This window comes from Dendronephthya gigantea, unplaced genomic scaffold, assembly GCF_004324835.1.
Source record: "Dendronephthya gigantea isolate DGI-Jeju-01 unplaced genomic scaffold, DenGig_1.0 000484F, whole genome shotgun sequence".
NCBI classification, from domain to species: domain Eukaryota; kingdom Metazoa; phylum Cnidaria; class Anthozoa; order Malacalcyonacea; family Nephtheidae; genus Dendronephthya; species Dendronephthya gigantea.
Window position 1 is genome coordinate 17,881 of NW_021163494.1, and position 15,192 is coordinate 33,072.

The 15,192-nt window shown below is 36.8% G+C and overlaps 1 protein-coding gene and 1 long non-coding RNA gene across 7 annotated transcripts; both read left to right on the forward strand.

Moving 5' to 3' along the window:
• Positions 1–3,239: 3,239 nt before the first annotated feature.
• On the forward strand, positions 3,240–3,678 carry LOC114543569. The gene is made up of 3 exons (XR_003690100.1): positions 3,240–3,279; positions 3,480–3,555; positions 3,638–3,678. It is a non-coding gene; the product is annotated as an uncharacterized LOC114543569 (long non-coding RNA).
• Positions 3,679–4,271: 593 nt separating this feature from the next.
• On the forward strand, positions 4,272–10,639 carry LOC114543570 (calcium/calmodulin-dependent protein kinase type II delta chain-like). 6 transcript variants are annotated; one of them, XR_003690101.1, is made up of 4 exons: positions 4,272–4,351; positions 4,437–4,607; positions 4,955–5,035; positions 10,600–10,639. XR_003690101.1 is itself a non-coding variant. In XM_028562497.1 (3 exons), exons 1-3 carry the CDS (start codon positions 4,340–4,342, stop codon positions 5,030–5,032), a joined length of 261 nt encoding a protein of 86 aa, XP_028418298.1. In that variant the 5' UTR covers positions 4,272–4,339; the 3' UTR covers positions 5,033–5,172. The 6 variants fall into 6 exon arrangements, 2 of the variants coding, with proteins under 2 accessions (XP_028418298.1, XP_028418299.1); XR_003690102.1 differs by lacking the exon at positions 10,600–10,639 and adding an exon at positions 7,753–7,792; XR_003690103.1 differs by lacking the exon at positions 10,600–10,639 and having other exon boundaries at positions 4,272–4,287; positions 4,955–5,172.
• Positions 10,640–15,192: the final 4,553 nt, after the last annotated feature.

Consider the following 15,192-nt stretch of genomic DNA (forward strand, 5'->3'; position numbering starts at 1 on the left):
CGTATAAAGGAAAGCGCCAACACTTTAACGATGAATTTCCTGGTAATATGTTGCCAAATCTGTCACTGTCATTAGTGTTACCCCTTTAACTTGCAATCCACATAAACTCAGCCAACTTTGAAATCTGAATGTTAACAGGATCCAATTTTATCGAAACCAATTCTGTTTTTTTATATAGCCAACGCACGATAACTATGACATTCGACAAGAACAGATAAACAAAAGCTCTTTGTTATCCTCTGAAAAATTTCTAAGCAGTTTGTTGGAAATTCTCACGATAAATGTTGTAAGATGTGCGGTGTTGGTTGCCTATAATCTATGCTGAACCCTTGCATTTTATTTTTCCATCCCTCTTGTATGTATATAGCTTTGTTTTGGAAGAGAAATTCCCTTGCAAAACCCAGCAAGTGATTCGTAGCAACTGCCTTTCTAATTTGAACTACCTTTCTAACTAAACACAAGAAATAGATTAACCATGAAAACTTTTCTTCTATATTCGTTCTACTGGGGTTTTAGTTATAAGTGGATTGCTTGATTTTCTGACGTTTGCTCTGTGTCCTCCTTACAGGTTTGTTCTAGTTGCTTTGCAATATATTAAAATAATACGGGGGTGAAGTTGGACATTCATGTTAAACTAATAGTAAGGTGTGATTGCTTCCAATATTTTGAATCAACTCATGTAGTCTGTTACAATAAATCGACTATTGCATATTCCTCTTAGTGAGACAACAGATGATGAACAGTTTGGGAAATTACTGGAGAAAGTTGCAGGTATGCTACAAAGAAATTTGAGGAGCTTTTCATTCAACTTGTCTTCTTGGTAGTTTATGGCTCTTTGACTGAGGTTGAGAGTTGATTAAATAGCCTTTCTCTCTTTACCTTTTTGGTGAAGTTTACCACGTCCACTAGCTTGACCCATGCATAGGAGCAACTCATGAAGTCTGTTATTTGTTTGTCTAGAAATGGGTCATTGCATTTATCGATTGTTCCAGGTAGGTTTACGACAAAACTAAATAATAGTACCAATTTTACCATTTCTTCGCTTATGTATGTTTTACTATTGCCCCGCTAATGGTTCTTACCAATCGTGGTTTTGAATTCGTTCCTCAACAATTTCAGCATCCGTCGACAACAATTGTGAAAGGTGCTGGCATGGTTCTGAAGGCGATAATCGAGGTACGTTTTATTCATTCATTCATCCATTGAGAATTTTCGCCTTTGACGAACGTCATTTATAACGCTCTGCATTTTTTAGCCGTGATGAATGTACATATTAGTTCAGTTGATATTTAAGAGGTTTTAAAGGGTCTTAATTTTGAGAGGTATTATACACACTTCAAATCAAGCCAGGAACAGATGACGGAAAAATGAGTGAACTATAGATCCTCCGGCAGGAATCGAACCTACGCTTTTGCGATGCCGGTGCAATGCTCTTGTCACTGAGGACGTACAGTTGACTCATTTTTCCATCAACTGTTCCCTGCTTGAATTTGAAGTGCGTATAATACCACTCGAAATTAAGACCCTTTAAAACCTCAAGAATATTCCTGCATCGTGTGAAGTGCCTAAAATCATCTGTTAATATTTAGTTAGAACTTCACTTTAGGAAGCTGATGAAGAAACCGCGGCAAAAATACAAGTTCTGGCGCTTGCCGAGGGCGCTCTACCAAAACGCTTACGCATGGCCATGTTTACGCAAAGCACTGATAGACGTTCGCTATTGAACAGGTGCGAATTAGTGTGATAAATTAACAAATTGTTGCAGAGGTATAGCCTCTATTCCATCCGCAGGACCTGAGTTGTATTTTAGCAACATTCTCAGATTCATCTTAAAACTTGTGATTTTATAATCCTCTATATACTAGCCATCTGTAAATAGTTCAATTGAGACTAACAAGCATACTCCATAAGTAATTTATAATCATTATTGTTGGCATAGCATCATCCAACAGCAATGGCATTACTTGCGAGAATAATGTTCGTATTAAAGTAGTTTTTAATGTCTAAAATATACAAGAAAGTTTAAATGCGAGATTTCCTGTTCATAATTTTTGGTTCATAAACAATTATGTAATAAATTTGAATACGATTTTCACAGCCTGCTGGTTTGCTCTATTACCTTGAAAGCCCTGACGAAGTAAGAAATCTTTGAAAACTTTTTTGCGAGGGCCATTATTTACATAAACCCATTGAGGTGATTCTGACTAACCAATCGTATTCATGACTAAGTGGTATCAACTGCTTTGGTAACTAAACTCCATCATTCATCCTTAAACTGTGCAACTGCCCCACTGAGGAAATAATTAAATGGTAATTCATTCAGAAGTGTAAAACCTTTTTGTAAAGAAACAATTTTGTTGGAAAGTTTTTATCTTTCCTTCAGCCACCAGAGACTGAAGAAGATCGTTTATCAATTCGTGACAATGTAAAGCTTGCAGAAGTACGTTTTAAATCAACAATCGTGTTCCAAAATTTCATAATGCATGCTTGCATGTACGTATAAGCCTGTTATTTCACGTGCTATACTTGTGTCTTAGAGCTCTGGAAAAACGAGGGGAACGTTGAGGAATCAACTTGAAGGATATCTCTCGCATTGGAGGACAAAAATAGGATTCAAATCCAGGAAAGATGTGAGAATTTAAATCCAGTTTTTTTATTACAAGTAAGTGTTCATATTAAGAAAATGGGAAAATGTTCTAGTCGTTTGAAAGATGAAAAAGCAATGATATTTAAGCGGATCTTTTTTACAGATTCAGTCAAGATCTGACAGCGTACAACCTGATTTGGAATTACAAGGTGAGTCTCGAAGTTAAGGTTAGTTTCCGTTGAAAATATAGGATATGGAAATGTAATGGAGGATTTCCTGTCGCTATGAGTATAACAAGACAAATTCAATAGTCCTGACCTCTTTCTCTAAACTGTTCTCGTAAAAGAGTATGAAACAATTTCTTATGTTTTCAATGTGACAGACGCGAGAGGAACTTCTGGGGCACTCGAATCTGATTTGCACGCATTTGCAATGGAAAAAGATCTGAGTGGAAACTACGTTGTCTTTTGGAATCACCTTTAGTTTGAAGTCCTGTATGAATGTTTAGCTGATGAACTGAAACAGGTTAGTGATAAGCCTAACTGCTCTAGCTTTTTAACAGTTCTTCATAAAGCGTCCCCCCCTTATTCCTCGATAGGAATCAAACTCAGTAACGTATCTCTGCTATCAGGTGACTATTATTTGAGAGTCTTGTTGGAACAAAACGACGAGGAGACGCCGATAACAAATGTGTGAGTCCACGACATTTATCTATCAGGGTTTGCAAATATTCAAACTACTTTCCATGTGCTTTTCTGTCTGGCTTCCCCCTATTCTCTATATTGCTGCACAGTTCACGCAATGTTATTTGTCCTGCAGAATGTAGTAGAGAAGTATAGAATCATGGATGAAACCATTCAAGATTCGATCGACTTTTCTATTTTGTTTTCAGGCTCGAGTTGTCTAACGATCTGTATCACTGATTCCTATTGACAACTAAACCAACTATGAAAGCAATGTGCCTTCAGGTGAGGATGTCGTTTAGCGGGAATGTAGCCATGTGTAGCCTTCGAAGAATGAATTAAACAAATTGGAATATTTCATTCACAGGCGATGACTAAAGTTTATGGAAAATATCACGAAGAGATTGGAGCTTTTAATGACACCAAGCTAAGGATCATCTGTTATTGATCCAGTGTTACTGCAGGAGCCTGAACTAAACTAACTTTATTCATACTGTTTCGTATTTTTAGCATTTACATGAAAATGGCATCACTAACAGGGATTGGAAGGTAAGCACGCCCTAATTTTTTTCACTACTGTCTTTATATCCTAAACTTTAACGACCATAATTTAACTTTTTCTTCTCTAGCCAGAAAATGTTTTATTGTGTTCCTCGTATGACGAAACGCTTATAAAGGTTTGTGTCGGTTGTGTATTGAACTTGTGTTTAAATTGCCCTTTAAATTGTATTTGAAGAAACCATTCGATGTGACCATTGCCAGCAAATCCTGGAAGTCACTATAATCTCAATTCCGAGTTTTGTCCGTGATTTCGTTTTACGAAAGCAGAGCGCATTCTGCAAACGTTTTAGGTTCAGTTATTTCTCATTGTTACAGTTTCTCAATGATAACAATTAATTTTTTAGATCAGAATTCCTATATGGAAACAATCTGTGGTACACCAAGTTACCTCGCTACCAAAATGTTAATCCCGTAGCCTGAAGAACGATCCTACAAGAAATGTGTGTTATATGTTTGGTATGCCATATACTTCAGTTTACTCAAATTCACGTAGTGAACACGATTTGTAATGAAGCTGGAGGTAGCTTAACCTCATTTCAAAATTGGAGTACGTCAATGAAAAGTTAACGTCTTTTAGACTTTCCGGATCTTCTTTATTTTCAAAGCAGGCAAATAACCCATTGGAGAAACAAGTCAAAGAAGGGTCGTATAAATTTCCGAACAACCTCTGGAAGAATGTTAGCAGTGAAGCTAAGGATCTTATAACAAAACTGCTTACTGTTGGTCACAGAAAATGCATCACGGTTTCAGAAGCTCTGGAACATCCTTGGATGAAGGTGATGATGAAATTACTAACCGCCTTATAACACCCCGCATCTAAGATTTTTCAAAATCGGCTGACCTTTTTCGTCTGAAGTCCCAGCTTTTTCGAATTGTTAGAATTAGTTTGGTTGAAGTTTAGAACTGATACAGCTATCCAGCATAAATAAAGTCAGTTTAGTTCAGGTTTCCTCCTGTAGTAACACTGCATCAATACGGGATGACCCCTACTGGACCTCCATGAAGGACAATTTAGAACTGATAGAACTATACGGTATAAATAAAATTAGTTCAGTTAGGAGAGAAAGCTTTTAAAAGTGTTAGATTGATCCACGATTTAACAAGTTTTTTTTGTCTTTTGTAGGATAAAGAAATGATAGAAAAAGCAGAAAAAATGATAAAACCGACCGTGGATGGAAGATCAATGTCTCCGCCCTTATAAAAGGTATGTTGAAAACTACGATACTTGTCCCGTTCTTCCGTCCAATGACCCTTATTTTCAACTCGCAATTGCAATGAAACATTACATGTTTGCAAGTTACATCGAAATTTAACCAGCTTTCCGAAACAATCTCAAGGCGCTGTTACACTACGCAACTTTCCTTGCAAATTGCAAAACCATTCTACTCCTGAGGCATCTAAAGTTGTCAAATACGAACATCTATTACGATCTGCTAACGTTTCCTTAGTATTTCGAACACTCTTTACAAATTAACATCCTTCGGAATTATAATTGCATTGCAAGTTGTAAGGAAAATTGCATATTGTATAGTAGCGCCTTCAGTAAAGTTGAAAACTCACCGTGCAATGAAACATTGCATGTCGGCAAGTTAAAAGGCAGAAAATAACTGTCACCGTACATGGTGAAGACTGGCCGACGGTCACGTTCGGCAGACGAGGCTCTGCGAGCAAATAAAATACTCAGTGGCGAAGCCAGCACGACAGTTTAGCAGCATGACTGAAAATGCTTCATGTAAGATCACATCACTAGTTATTCCGATAAATAAAAAACAGGGGCCGGTTGTTCGAAAGGTGGATAAGTCGCTATCCAACGGATAACTCACTATCCAACGGATAAGTTTTATCCAGCGTGTGATTTGGGTTGCACGAAGCTTGTATAACTTTAACCAGAGGATAAAAATCGCTATCTACCGGATAAATTTATCCAAGGTCCGGAGGTGGTTTAAATCCACTATCCAGTGGATAAATTCAAAGATACAAGGTAACACTGTAAACATTTATATAAAATAGGACAAAAATGCAATATTCCTCTTACTGTGTTTCAACAAACTAATACACATCATGATTGTATTCACTATATATTAAAAATGTTTTCGAAGTGCAATTTGTCGCAGCAGCGTTTCACGTTGCCTACACATTCCGTTCGACCGGCGATTTTTTGGACATCCTCGCATTTATAACAGGTGGTAAATTTACTATACGCTTCTAATCAGTTTATAAACGCGAATATGCAAAGAAAGATTCAACCTATTCCAAGGAAACTTGCTAATATCTAAGTAATTTCATTCACGAACATTAAAATAGTGTTTCTAAATTTGCTATGGGACCGAAAGGCAAAGCGTTGCAAGGTCAAGGAATAAAATTGCAATGTGTTTAATTAATAAAATCACTATGATGTGAAGTGCAAAGTTCGAGCAAATCACTTGTTCAAGTCTTTTCCATTCAGTAACTATACTCGAGAATTCGTAATGATTATGAATTCAATGTTGTAAATGCTTAGCAACAGCTGACGTTGTGGTACGAAATTTCAGAATAATCCTGTTTTCTTCTGGTAAATTTTAACTTATCTATTGGATAGCTATCCACTTCACTATCCACGCTTCCTGCAACGCGTTTTTATCCAATGGATAACTATCCAGATTTATCCGTTGGATAGGACTTATCCGTTGGATAAGTTATCCATCTTTCGAACAACCGGCCCCAGTTCCATACCTATACTTTTGTACGTGTGAAACTTTTCGCTTGATTTTCTTTTAATTGTGAGAATCCGACCGTGCAGCAAACATTGAAATAAAGCGATAACACTAAACTTGATTGTGATAGCCCTGAGTATATACCGCTATAATAGCTTTGTTCCTCATAATGATATGCTGGATTCCTCGTCCAGGTATAACTTCTAAAACACGCCTTATTTTTACTTGTATTCCAATGCACCTAAGTTAGTAAAAAACCTGACAAACCCGCTGGTAGGGTGTAAAGAATTTATTTCTAAATCAAAAACTCGCTCTTACATAAGCCACTTATTGAAAAATTTTCGCTATAATTTCAGTCAGATGGATCTCTCAGTCATTTCTCATTCCTTAGTGAACAAATAGTATTTCAGTGAATTGCTAGAACATACCTGAAAAACAGCTATAAACTTCAATTCTCAAAGATATGTTGCATACCATGTCTTTGGATGAATGCGGATGTAAAGCGCGGTTACAGTTGGTGATAGGACATTTTCCACCAGCGAGTCTCTAATGAAATGAATAATTTGTTAAACAATTAATCTTAATCACACATTAAAAGTTATATATGACCGCATGGAAATGATGTGATGCATATAACGTGACAGGGTAATCTGTAGAAGCCTTGCTTATTAATCCAGCTAACCCTGACTAGTCCATTTATTTTGTAATGATCGAATTTTTGCCCGTCGGAACTACAGGACACAGAATAGGTCTTCACCCACTAATTATAATCACGACGACTTTGAGTGAAATCGCTCCGACAAACATCTTTCTTGCCGAATGCATTTGGTCCTGGTTATTTTTCCGTGCAGACCAGGAAGCTGCCTCATTTAAGCGACCATGTCCTGTCGACTTATCCGCATTCCCAACACTTGTTGCTATTATCTGGGATGTTATGTGTCTTCAGCGTGGGCCAATAATTAGTATCAATTATCTTCTGGCACCAAAACACCATCGAACAATCATCAACAAAAATGAAATGATAATGCATATAATTTTGCCATACACGGCTCCTCCAGAATTGAAACCAGTCGAGGTACAGCGTTATTTCCATTGATTTTGTGAAATCTTTACTTGGGGGTTAACATCGAATTTTATCACATTCCCATATAGGGGAATTACTGAATAAAAAAATAATGTCCAACAGTCCTAATATGACATAATAATAAACTGAACATATACCATGTAGCCTGCAATATTTACCTTGCTTGGTATGTCAGTCCATCAAATCCATGTATGGCACAGCGATGGATGGAGGTGTAGTCAGTGATAAGAGAAAGGTAATAATTGTTAGCAACTCCTGGGTTGCCATACTTTATTTGATCTAAAATTGAAACACAAGGAACAAGTAAATTATTATATTATTGTCCAGGGTTGTGAGGCTATCAGCATTGTGATATCCCAGGTTCATGCGTACCGCTACCATGGGACAACATTCCTTAGCGAACAAATAGTATTTCAGTGAATTGCCAGAACATACCTGAAGAACCGCCATAAACTTCAATTCTCAAAGATATTTTGCCGTACCAATTCGACTCTATATGCCATAGAATCTACAATTGAGATTACAAGAACATAACTATCACACAATTGAAACTATAATTGTATATGAATCACAAGGGCCTATACAGTATAGTAACAGCATGTATTTTTGACTTCTATAACACAAGAATATACAGAACAAAATGCAGGTTGTTTTCTTTCATATTCACATAATACCCCCAACCCCTGACAGTTACATATATATTGGTAAATGCAATTACATAATAGGAAAGGGAGAAAAAAAATCTATTTTTTATAACACCAGTGAAATATTGTGTACGCATAATACTTAGCGCTATGACCCATGCTGTCATGCTTCCATCACCAGATATCATGAAATCATCTTGGTTTTTTAATGTTGAAATTAATCCGTTTAATTTAAAAAGCACAAAAATACCACCAAAATATAGCTCGAAAATTTCTAATCAAGAAATTAATCAATATTGCTGTTAACCTGACACTGCAGTGCAGCTCTAAAAATCATATCAAATTACACAGGATTACAAAATGGAAATATAACTCGCCTTTGGAATTTCGTTATTTTCTTCGTTATTTTTTATCCTGTCGTCTTTTAACCGTTACATATAAACTGTAAAGGCATTAGTTATCTTTTCTGATAGGATTTAAGTCAGGATGGGCAGAAAAACTCGAAAAATATAGATTTTTTTATTTGTTATTGTGTATAGCGAGGCGTTGCTCAGCCGCATGCACAAGTGGTTGTCGCGTGAGGTTAGAGGTGTCAAAAACGTAATGTTGCCTACCCCGTGGGGGTAAAATAAGCCCAGAAATCGATTTCTGGGTAAAATTGTCCCTAGAGGTCATAATTGTCAAATTTTCGCTAATATGGTGATAATTATATGCACATTTTCGGGTTTCCGTTTGTAAACACATTTGTTGGAAATATCACTACAAATCGCCAAAGCAACTGTATTTCGAGTAAAATATATGAAAATATTGATCCCAATGTAAGCTACAAATATTTGGAGGTTTTTAGGCGAGATTTTTGGAAGGCTTTGCGTATTTTTGCTTCTCTAACATTCAATTTAAAAAGTACAAGTTCTGCAATAAATATCTTGGCTTATAGGAAAGCTTTTGAAATGAACTAAAGTTATACAAATAGGTAAATGTTTTTTCTTTAAGATAATACAATTTCTAGTTGAATTGATAAAACACTTCCAGATAAAACCGAAATTATCTGTGTGCGCCGTTTACGACCGGACAGCAATGAGTTTAGTGGTCTCATATTTATTAAAATGGGTGAAGTATTCGCAGAGTAATCACAAGTTTAAATGAGCTTACCACTTTGAAATATCCTCTGATCGGACGTCTAACTGAGAGGATCCCTTAAACATCGAGAATACTTCATTAACAAGTGCCGCATTCTGTCCTGTTTGAGAAGGTACAAGAACTTCATCTTGGGTATTGGTTACTCTTTGCTCCGTTGGAAGTTCCATTCTGTTGTATGAGGACAACACTTGTAGTTGGTGTGATGAAAGGATGCAGATTGTCCGTTGGATGTTGTGCTTTTGTATTTGAGACGGACCACATTAGATATCAGCGCAAAATTGACACATTCATGGGATTCGAACCCATGAACTCCTAAAAAGGAGTATCCGCAAAATGTGTTCTTTGTGTGGCCAGGAAAAAGAGAGAGCTACAGGGCTTCTCCCAAACCGACTGGCAGACAATACGAAACGTAGAGGACAAGACAGTACAACACAACACAACACAAAACACACAACCGACGACACAACATCCAACAACCCACAACCCACTAACTCTGTAGCTGAAACGACAAAAAATATGGTGAGTTGTTCCTAGAAAATGAAGCATCACAATTAGCATGAAGGCAATTGCTGGCTGGGGTTTAACTGACGGCATGGATATGGGTGGCTTCTTAGGGTTGGATACTGAAACTAAACTACGATCGTCTTTGTCTGAAAAACACAAAAAAAAATTATTAGTAGCTCCCTAGAAAACGAAAAGCAAAACACAGTTAGACAAGCAGTGAGCCGTGTTTCCAGATACGGGGACAGAGATTCTTAGCTAACAGCGGGGCCACGGGGTCTACTTCTATTTAAAAAATTAATTATACATACCTTGATCCTACCTAAAGAAAGAACTCACTTACCTGAGAAAAACGGTCGCAGACGGCTCTGTTTTATAGCCTGTAGGCTCTTGCATAATTCAGCAAAATTAAGACAACTTGATTGGTTATTTCTGTACACAAGTCAATTTGTCATTGGTCAATTTTTGTACTCCACGATTGGTTCAATAAAAACCAATCAGATTGGTTAATCTATATTCAAAATTTGATACCGTTTCTTTGATATTTGCAAGGTGATTGCACAACAAATGTTCGATTTCACACGTTTTGGAGCATATTCCGAGCCAATGTATCACAGTATGAGTGTATTTGTTCGATTATTTCTCTCATGAAGTTCACAAGAAATTATAGTTCAATCATTATTAAAAGGCTTTATTCCCCTACCAGCTTTAGAACCCCATCGAACAGGAAAGTCGGAATTTAAAAGGCAAGTAAATCTTTCAAACTGTTGTAGCACTTGAATTCTGTGGTACATTTAACTACTGAACGTTTCAGAATATTGTAGAATTGGGCATGGCATGGAATAATAGTAAATATAGCAAACTGACAAATTCGTAAATGTAGTAAATTTCAAGGCTAAATATTGCAAATTCCAGTGGAAATACGGCGTTTTACCGCCATGCATACATAGCTATTCACAGCTACGATATTCACGTGTTGTATATATTCAATATTACACATCAAAGCGGCCTAATTCTTTGGATATTGCCCAAATGCAAACGAAAGCCGGTTGCAGTGGTTTAGCTCACATATTCAGGAATATTTTGATATCTTTAGCGTCAAAATCAAGCCTTTAGAAGATTTTTGCCCATTTTTTATATAAACATACCTGATGATATGAATTATCGCATCACCGGCAATAATATTTCACAATAAAAAAATTTCGGGCCAAAAGCCGAAAATCTGACCTAGGTCCGATTCGAGCTTGCCTTAAGCACGTGATTAGCAATGATTATCGCTTAGAACTTATAAAATGCTCTTTCTTTGATTATTTTGCACATACTACACCAAGAATTACTCAGAATTAAAACAGAATGATAACATGTCAAATTCTAGACATTTTGAAGACAACAAAGACCAAAAAAGCGAAAAAATATGGAATTTCCAAAATATATCTTGCAATGGGTGAGTAATTTCAGATAACAAAGCAAGCTATTATTTTAATTCTTATTTTCACGTATAATACAAATGCAGGTTATAACTATATGCTGGTTGGAATATACTATTCAAAGAATCGTTTTAACCGCTATCGTTTACTGTATTCCGGGGTCTTTAGCCCAAATACTTGCTGAGATATTTAATGTTTTTCTTCTGTGCGACAATATTGTCAGGAGTAATAGCCTAATAGGGACCAGACGGGAATTAGATATTATAGTACTTGTATATAATAATTGTAGGAAAAAATATTCCCTGTGATATATCTTCATAGGAAAAAGCAAAACGGATTATTTCAACATTAAAAAACCAAGATTATCTGATGATATCTGGTGATGGCAGGCATTACAGCATGGTTCTTAGTGCCAACTACTTCGCAGGGCCACGTGTTATGCCTACACCATATTTTGCTGTACAGTTCCATCATTCATTTTACACTGATGTTATATAAAATTTTTTTTTATTCTCCCTTTCCTATTATGTAATTGCAGAACGAATATTCAATATATAGTGTACCACATAAAAACTCATTATGACAATGGCTATCGGACGTCTATTGCATCGGAGATACGACTTGTGGTAAGCCAAATTCAATGTTATTTCTTGCGATTTTTCTATGATGTCTTACATTGTTTTTTGTAAAGATTCTTCAATGTTTTCTCAGTCTGCGAGCTGACAACGTCAAGGCCTTGTGCAAGACAAAAGTGGAAAAGTCAAATTCACTTCGCATGTTAATTGTTCTGAAAGGAAAACGTTGGTTAATGATGATAGTGCAAGGCATGTCAGCTATTCTGCTTCCAAAATTCCTTTCTTCTAGTGTAATACATTCTCATTTTTTTTAGTTCTGCAGAAGATAAGACAACCGGGATTGTTTCACTGCCTTACAGCGAGGCGATGAATGTTATTCCTGTGTCTTACAACAGGTAAACTTCTATCATAATATCATCTGGCATTAAGTTTCGATTGAAGTTCAACTCTTCATTTTCTAGAAATTGGAATGGGAGGTGTTGGATGTTGTTCTGAGAAACTTCCGGAGGCACTGCAAGATAAAAACTTGATACATTCTCGAAAGCACTACTTACGTTCAATATGTACAGTGTTATCTAAAATGGTAAGGGATGTAAACTGTGCACTTTCACACCAAAATCATGAACTAAAAATTTACTTTGCATTCAGGTTTGAAATTATGATTTTCCCTGGATTATTCGTGTTCCTCATGATATGCGCCGACCTCATTTGTACGCTAGAATTTCCAGTACGGTTCTTATCATTCAGTTTTTGCATCTATCATAAATCTTACCATAACTAACCAAAACCATACCATACCATAACCATAACCATACCACATCAATCATATAATCATACATATAATCATACATATAATCAATCAACCATAACTAACCATAACCAAATCATACATACGATAACCATATCATACCAACGATAACCATATAACCAAAATTAATCACACCATACCATACCATGACCAACATACCATATAAACCAATCATACCAAAATATCACACCATACCATAGCATAACAAATTTATACCAATAATTATCATCATACTAATGATAATGGATATATTGAACATGTGCAGTAAACAGACTGGTACGACCACATTTATTGGGCAAGAGAAACAGGTAAGAACCCTCACTTATTTCAGCGGTTGTCGTCTCGCTTAAACGTGTTGATATTTCGTCAGTTTGTCGATGCGTACTTGGAAGATTGGTTGGTGCTCATCCACACGTAAGCGTAATCTGCTCACCATAGTGTTAGAAATGTCCTTAGGATGCAAGGTATGGCTACTTAAATTGTCTGGAATTTGAGACTGTTATGTAGCACTTGTAAAGAAGAAGTTGATAAGTAATGCACGTTAGAAGTTTATCACTTGGAGATATGAAATCGGCCTTGATAATGCTCAGTGAATTACAGAAAGTTTTCAATAAACTCCAGCAAATAACGTCCTCTGTGCGAGAACTACCTCACAAGAATTGGGTAATAATTCTACAATTTCTGTCCTAGCGCTCCCAACAACTGAAAAGTTTACTAAACTTCGCCAACGCCTCAAGATACCACTGTAGAATTTCTCTCTGGAGTTCTGAAGTTACGTAATTAAGAAATCTTTGAAATACAAGACCCCAAGAGAGCAGTGTATAAACACTCAATCGATCGACGAAAAGTGCTAACATCTTTAAAACGTTAAATAGCAGTCAAAGCTTCGGATAGTACAAAAACTTCACAGCGATCCATTGAAACAAGTCATGGAATAGTGCCTCACACAGCATCACGAGGTTGTTAACGCGATAACATCTCAAACTTTATATGGCTTGGTGAAATTGAATAAAAAATAAACGAACTGATATGTCACCTTAGATACCCAAACACGGTAACTCTTGCGAAAGTCATTCATCCTGGTTGTCAACTGTCCACGTGTAAGAAAACAATCTGCCATTGATACAAAATAAGTCCACAGTCATCTCATGGCCACGGAGATTGCTTCAAATTCAAATAGATAAAGAAGTGTGTTAAACTTATACAGCTAGGCAGTGTGTTACAAAACTGTCCATTCATGTTACATAATTGCTTAACAAGCCGTTTTCAATCATTTGTCCTTATATCCTTAGAGTCTAACAACGCAGATATATCTCAGATGCTGCAAACCCATACCCTTAGTCACTAATCCCCCCACCAAATCCATTCACTCCCAAACTCCCTTGAGAAATCAAAGGAAGACTCAAGCAACACACTAGTCAGAGATGAGGAAATCGTGGTGATATGAGGTCAAAATACATTCTTCTTATTGACCCAACCAAAAAGGTCGTATGTTGGTTTCGTATTTCTGCACTGTGTTCAGGGAAGATGACTATTTTGTGTTTATAGAACTGCAGTGGTTGAACGACTCCCACAATGGAGCGTCAAGAAGTTGGTTGCTTGGCAAGTGTTGATCACGGTTACAGTCAACAAGCAGGCAACTCGAACATGTCATGCGCATATTGTCGGCAGGAAAAGTGTTGTGTGAGATGATCACTGCAGAAGGGCACAGAGCCTGAGGTTTAAAAGTTGAGCTAAGAGAAACAAAAACCAGGCCTCAATAGTCAGGTAAGGAAAATCTTCAGTACATGTTTAAAGGCATACACTGTCTGCCCAGCGTATTCCATGCTTAAACAACAAAATATATTGGAAGAGCGACCAAGTTTAATACTCTAGTGAAAGCTCTTAGGAACGTATTGACATTCCATGATAACGACAGTAATATCGTGTGTGACGTTAAGATGAACCAGGGATATCAAACAATACAAATAGGCCCAGAGTTATTTCCGATAAAAACCTGTCGAAGTTGGTTCGTCATGCAATGCATGTAAAAAATGGTCAGTAACGGAGGTAATTAAATGTCCGGAGTGAATTGACGGTAACGAAGTTCTTTAAGATGCGTCAGTTATCACCAAAAACAGAAAAAACTACAGATACCTAGGCTAATTGGTACAAAGAAACGTCAGATCAAGAGGATCGAGCTAGAGCTCAGCGGTACCGGAACAATGTAGTCGCTAGACTAAGGAAAGACGCTCGTAATATAAAGATTTACAAAAAATATCCTTTGGTAATTCTATGAGTTGTAAAAACCTTACAATGTTCATCCTTCACTGATGAGCTCAGAATGTTTCGTTACACGTGGTCAATGCACGACCTTGCCCTGGAGGAGGAACCAATCCGGATATAAATGACTTTTATCTAAAGTACTCACGGAAGCTCAGTTGAAAATGAAGAAAGTCGGGCTGATGTTCACAGATTATGACGCGAAGTTGAATCTGGTTCATCGTTTC

What these genes read in the sequence shown, in the direction of transcription:
- LOC114543570 (XM_028562497.1), top strand. An exon ending in TGGAACATCCTTGGATGAAG is followed by an intron (nt 4,608 to 4,954) that starts GTGATGATGAAA and finishes TGTCTTTTGTAG; the next exon opens with GATAAAGAAATGATAGAAAA.